At 43.8% G+C, this 6,636-nt stretch overlaps 1 protein-coding gene across 1 annotated transcript; it reads right to left on the bottom strand.

Moving 5' to 3' along the window:
• Window positions 1-1,442: 1,442 nt before the first annotated feature.
• LOC121662214 (gastrokine-2-like) lies at window positions 1,443-4,811 on the bottom strand. Its single transcript, XM_042023137.1, has 6 exons — window positions 4,726-4,811; window positions 4,143-4,196; window positions 3,521-3,652; window positions 2,914-3,024; window positions 2,002-2,155; window positions 1,443-1,704 (listed from the first exon to the last, which is right to left on the bottom strand). Exons 1-6 carry the CDS (start codon window positions 4,735-4,737, stop codon window positions 1,613-1,615), a joined length of 555 nt encoding a protein of 184 aa, XP_041879071.1. The 5' UTR covers window positions 4,738-4,811; the 3' UTR covers window positions 1,443-1,612.
• Between the last annotated feature and the right edge of the window lie 1,825 nt (window positions 4,812-6,636).

The raw sequence follows: 6,636 nt of genomic DNA, 5'->3' as shown, positions 1-6,636 counted from the left end.
CTCAAGGGCTGTGAATTCAGAGCTGTAATTTGCCCATCCGTGTGCTCTTGTGGGAGCAGAACATCCTCTGGAAAAGTGGGGGAAGCAGAGCATGGCCACAGGGGTCGCGTGGTTTATGATTCTTCCCGTGCTCCCTCCTCTCTTTGCTGGGAGCTGTACCACAACAGATTTGTGCAGCAGCCCCACAACAGATTTGCCCCTGAGGTGCTGCACCCAGAAGTTTCCCATGAGCTGAACACCTGGACATTGGAGGGGCTGTGAGAGTAGATGGAGAGCTGAAGTTTTATTTACCAGACAACAAACAGAGCGGTCAAAATGCAAACATAATAGATATAAATCTATTCCTCACAGGCCTGACTGGTACCACAAGACTACGAACCAAAACTAAAGCTAGAAACAATATTCTTCCATTTGTGAGGAAGGGCAGGAACACTACCTCCCTGACTCAAAATTAAATGGCAGATAATGAGGTATTGAGGCTGGTTTCAGGGTCCATAGAACATAGAAAAACTATTCCTAGATTTATTTAACAAAGTTTGACCCTCCAGAAACATTTTTTGGATCACCAAGAACCTGCAGCCTGTCGTGAATACAATTAATCTAAAAGAACAGCTTCACCATGTGATGCAATGCTCTTTTATTAAACAGCAGATGGTTTGACCAGGAGTCTGATTTGAAAATAACAAACTGCAGGCCTGGGGCCACTTTTCTCCAAGGACTGTCTTGCCCCCTGGCAGCCATTCAAGGCTGCAATAAACAGTAAACATTCAGTTTTCATCCCCAAAACACACACCCCTTCCAAGCCCTGGTGGGAAGGATGTGTGAGTTCTACCATTCCCTGGGATTGCAGCAGAGCAGGCAGGTGGCACCAGCACTGCCCCATCCTGCATTTCCATCCGCTGCTGACACAAAGGCCTCTCCAAGGCACGTGGGACACTCAGCAAGTGGTCACAGCTCTTTGTGCCCTGCCATTGTGTGAAAGGAAAACTTTATTCCAAGGTACAAATTTTTTAGGGCTGGGACAGTGTCCTCTACCCAGGCTTGGAAAATGCCCAGAACAAAAATCTCTCTGACCCTCTGCACTTATTCAAAATGCTGCAAATTTCCACTGGGCCTGCAGAATTCAAGCTCTTTGCAGATGTAGGAAACGTGGATAGGCTCCCTCCGTTTATCTCCATTCACCTGTTCGCTCCCTCCCACAGCCATCCTACATGAGGCGAGCCAGCACCTGGATGCTGATGCCAAAGTGAGGTTCTCCACTGGAAAAATCTGTTCTGTTTCTGTTTCTTCACTTTATGAAGCACAAACCAATGTCTGGGCCATGCTGCAGCCCCAGCACAGGAATGGACCAAAGGGAAATGTGTTCCTTCTGCAGGGCAGCTCACAAGGCCCACAGTAATTTTGGTCTGGTTTTGGATGGAAGAAACAGACAAAGCACTCTATTTATTTATTAAAGCATTATATTTATTTGTATATCATAGGCTTGTTATGCATCAAAGCTTTGCATAGGCAGGTTGAGCCTTGCATCCAAGTTCTGTTCCAGCTGGAGAACATGGTTACATAACATCACTGAACATGCAAAGAAACAAGGCATTTCCTAGCAACAAGAACGTCAAGATCCAGCTGCAATGAGTTGTTCACAGATTTTAACGCCCAAAATGCTTGGAATTCCGGCACTGGCACAGTTATCAACATTCACTGGTGCTAAAAAATCCCAAGAAAATGAGGATAGTATCAGTATCAGTATATACATCAGTATATATCCCAGTATCAGTATCTCCCCACCAGATGAGATCCCTGTATCCAGCTAGGAAAAATGTAAAATACACAAATCTCCATCCCCAGTTATGGCCCTATTCAAGGCTTCTGTTTGTCTCAAAATTGGGCAAAACCTTTGTGGTGTAGCTCAACAGGAAGAAATGTCTGTGCAGCTCCAAGGTAACACGAGGGCTTGGGTTAAAAGGGGAGGAAGGTGCCCTAATGTCCTGATCTGTAACCTACCTTCAGTGGCTACGAGCTTGTAGAGAGGCAGCCCCGTGCAGAGATTTTCAATGTGTTTGCCATAGAGAACCCAGTCTTTCAAATGCCCCACCCAGGAACTGCCATCTTGGAACTGGGCCCACACATTATTCGGAGAGTAGACATCCTTCATGGTCTGAAAAGAAAAGGTTAGACACCATCAGAAATGTAGCTGTAGCTTCACTCTGCTGGGGCACCCTTTGAGAAGGTTCCCAAACCTAAAATCACCTTCCTTTGGCTCACAAAAAGCATTGGATAAAGAAGCTTAATGCGTTAAAACCCCATATTTTCAATCTATTCAGTAACAAAATTTGCTAGATATTAATTATGCCAACAGAGCAAACCTGAGCTGCATCGCTGCAATAATAAGTTATGTTAATTGGCAGCAAGTTTTGCTGTAAATGTGCTAATGGACCGGAAGTCCACCTCCAGACAATACTTCCAGTCTCCTGAAACCTCAGCCTGAATAGGGAAGTCAAAATCTGGTCAAAGTAAATTGATCTCTACATTCTGTTCTGAAAAAAAAAAAAAAAAATTTAAGCAATATCAAGGTCGAAATATCAGCAGGACAATGAATAAAAGGAAAGTTTGCCTGAACTTAAATTGTGATCACCTCAAAATAGTCAGATTACATCAGTTCCAAGGACAGGGGATTGTACAGCTCAAGACAACCCCCTATTAAACTGCAGGGGGACCATGATGGTTCATTATCTTAAAAGAATGCTCTGCATGATATTCCCTTGAAGCTGTATCTTGTCAGGTCAGCTCCATCATTCCTAAGATAGCACAAGTCATTCCTGAGCTGGTTTAGGGGCAGAGTGGACAGTCCCCGTCACGCCACACTGCTCCCATCCAGCCTTCCTTGCCAGCAGCAAGGGTTCCCCACAAAGTCACCTCTCTTTCAAAAGCCAGACGTCCAATCTCTCGCAGCTCTGGGATGTATTCCTTCTTTATTTTCATGATAAAGCAGGCATTTCGTGAAAACAACCTGGTGGCAATATACCCCTGCGATGGAAAGAATGAAGGTTAAATCATTAGAAATGGCTAACGCTGACATTAGTTGATGCTCTCTACTCTTTGGGTCAATCTGGAAGGAACACCAGAGGCTGCAGAGGCTGCTGCTGTGGAATGACTGCATTTCCTTTGTCTCCTTTGGGGAATGGAATCAGCCTGTCCTGGTGCCTGTCCCTAAGACTGAAAGCATCATTTCTGACAGACTTCTGCTGCCCATGAGTGCTGGCAGCCCATCCTCACCTCCAGCCCCACTGAGGTCAGTGATCTCACGTCCAGGAACTGCCACCACAGGTTTCATTACAAGTCTTTTAAACTGCCCCATTGTATGGGTGAAAAAAAGGAGATGGCCAAGGAGGAGGAAAGGTGCTGGGAGTCTTCAAAGCAGCAGTGTTCTGGGACAAGATATGGTGACAATACACTAAAATAATTTCTGATTTTGAAAACTTCCTCAGGGATTGATTCGAGGCAGGCTCTTGGATTTACTCACATGTGTGTAGTCAAAAATGGTATCAGAGGAGTACATGCCAGAGCGGACATGGACATCAACGATGTGCTCCTCGCTGTGGATGGTCATAGTCCCAGTGACATAGTTGCTGACAGGATCTCGCAGCACAAAGGTCTTTGGTAAAAAGCACAAAATCATTGTTCATCACCTGGCTTCCATCTTTAGCAGGTGCAACAACCCCCAGTGCTTTCTGCTTTGTGCAAATATTAAATCCCTGAAGAACCCTGGAGCTCTCTGAGGAGGCTCTTGAGGTGGAGGTCAGTTATGAAACAGGCCCTTCTGCAGGCTGAGGAAAAACTGTATGGGACATCCCAGTCATTCTGCGCGGCAGCAGGGACTGGCAGGAGACGGCAGCAGTCTCCAGATGTTTGATTGACCTAAGGAGACGTCTGTCCCCCTGACTTCTTGTTACTTTGCACCTGCACAGAACCACCTTTTGGCTTGACTGTCACCTCTGGCAAAAGCTCTTTCTCTACACTTGGCAATAAGCAACTTCTTAGTTTTAGTTTTTTCTGTGGTTTTCTTCCTATTCTATTCCCCCTGGCCAGGGATCTAACACATTTTAAATGCTCATGTGCAGGACAAGGCTCATCACTCTACTTACGTCCAATGCAGAAGTCTGAGCCCAAAAGATTCCCAGGCAAATGAGGACTGCAGCCTGTAAAAGTAATCAGATTTCTCTGTCATCAGAAACACCAGGCAGTGCCATAAAAAAACCCAGCCCATGAACTGAGGGAAGGAGCTGTAGCACCAGTTTGAAAAATTACCCACTTAGCATGTATATTAGTTGAAAACAACTCAAATTGCTCATTGTAGAGTTTCTGCTATCTGTTTACCTGTAACTGAAAAAGCAGCATAACTTAACCTTTACATTTCTGCAGTTTTCAGAATTCCCTCCTTGATGCCACGTTACTTCTTGATTTGCCTCTACAACTGCAATTATTAAATCATAACTAAGCCCCCCTTCTGGAACCAATTCTGCATTCTTTGCTCAAATGAGGCTTCCACTGACTTTGCTGACCCTAGAAATGCAAGTTTCCCTCTGAACCACCCAAAGAAACAACACACCGATCATTACTGTACCACTGTATTGTACCACTTACTTGAGCATCTTCTTCTCTATTTCCTTGTTTTTAAAAGTGAGGAGCTTACAGTATCAAAAGTTCAACAGAAATGGAGATACTTACAAATGTCTTCATTTTTCTTTCAGATGAGAACAAGAGTCTGCAGAAGGTAAGAACGCAAGAAAATCCTGGAGACCTTCAACTTTTATATCTTGCTGGAGGTGTGGGAAACACATGACAGAACTTTCCTTCATGACTCGAACAAGTCCATATCTACATGTCGTAAGCCTCCTATCTGAATTTTGGGTTAGCACAGATAACCTGACCCAGATATATTTAAAGCACTCAGTAACTCTCAGTAAATCAATCACTCTGCAAATGGCAATTATTCACTGGTTTAAACTTTAGTCTTGCTGGTTCTACTTTTTTAAATATTTAACAGGATATTATCCAGAATTAAATGACATTGGGAATAACTCTGCTATTCATTTGCACAAACTACATTTTGTCTTCTGAAATACAATCCCTAACAGCCTGAGTGATAGTCTGCAGAGAAGTGCTGGGAAGAAACACCTGTGTCATGGTGGCCTCCATGCCAGCCAACAAACAGATCAATTCTTCAGCCATTTCTTTCATTGAATATATTGGATGGGGCCCTGAGCCACCTGATAGCGAGTGGCATCCCTGCCCACGGCAGGGGGTTGGAACTGGATGATCTTTAAGGCCCCTTCTGACCCAAGCCATTGTGGGACTCCGTGAGTCCATTCTATATGCAGGGACCCTTAAAGAGAAGTGCTGCTCATTTTTGATCCACCGCGAATAGAGCACGTGCATTGAAATCAGTGTCAGGGCTGGGAACGACAGCTGTGCTTCGCAAGGGAACCTGGGGGTCTTCTGGCCTCCTCAGCATACAAAGGAGTGACATGAAAACTCAGAGGCTCTGTGGTGCACACAAGGTCACAAACAAAAGGAGCAGGACGGGGATTCCCCCTTTGAAGCTGCTGCTGATTTCTGCATTTTATGAAAATGCCAATGGCCACGATATCGCCATGAGAATGTTCTCTGGTGTTCTCTGGTGACTGCGACCTTGCCTGGACTCCTCCTCATCCGCTATTCTGCACCAGCCAGTGCTGGGACCTGGATGAATCACACTCTGCTTTCTGCTAGAAGGTCATAATCAAGGCTGGTTCCCTCCAAATAAAACAAGAACTCAAACTAATAGCAAACACATGTCTGTAATTTCTCTTATCAAAAACAAGGTGAAGGAGATTGTACAGAAATATCTCTCTGCAAACAGGCCTCAATGGAAAAAGAAAAAAAAGGAAATTGCACACATTTGCTTTATGCCACCTAAGTCCACATGAGAAAATGTTATCTCAAGTGAAACAATGCTGTGCTGCTAAGCAATATACCAGAAAACACATAAACAGATCTCAAATTCTGCTAAACCCAGTTAGACTAATTAGGTTGATGTTGCACTCCTCTTGAAAGCTGGCTCTCCCCCTTCTTCCCAAAAGATTCTTTTTTCATACTCAAAAGATATGTCAAAAATACTCAGAGCAGATTTTGACAGTCAAGTAAGTATTTCGCAGCAGGAATATAACAGGGTTAAGGCAGCAGAAGTTAAAAAAAAAGCTTTAATAAGTTATAAATGCATTAAGGGGAAAGCTTAATTTAACTTTTCCTCAGGGATTATGCCTTCATGTACTCATTTTGTTTGAAGAACACGCAAGAAGCAGCAGCTTCAGCTTTCCTCAGCATTGATGTGCTCAGGAATTATTAACATTATTAAGCTACAGAACTACTCTTAACTTATAAAATTGGCAGAAGAATTTGACCCATTATTTGACACTGTCATCCACTAAAAACCAGGCAAACAGGAGAACCCTGAGCATCAAGTGAAAAGTAAAATTGCAGCATTTCAGTTCAAGTCTGATTAACAAACAGAAATTTAAACATGTAAAGGAGAAGGATTCAATCAAGTTATGTTGAGATTGTATGATCACAATAAAGTCTCATGGTGGCTCATGGGTT

Source organism: Corvus kubaryi, unplaced genomic scaffold (genome assembly GCF_017639235.1).
Source record: "Corvus kubaryi isolate FWS band 111438036 unplaced genomic scaffold, C.kubaryi_AGA036_p1.0 37237, whole genome shotgun sequence".
In the NCBI taxonomy this organism is placed as follows: domain Eukaryota; kingdom Metazoa; phylum Chordata; class Aves; order Passeriformes; family Corvidae; genus Corvus; species Corvus kubaryi.
This window is presented reverse-complemented; position numbering and strand designations above follow the sequence as displayed.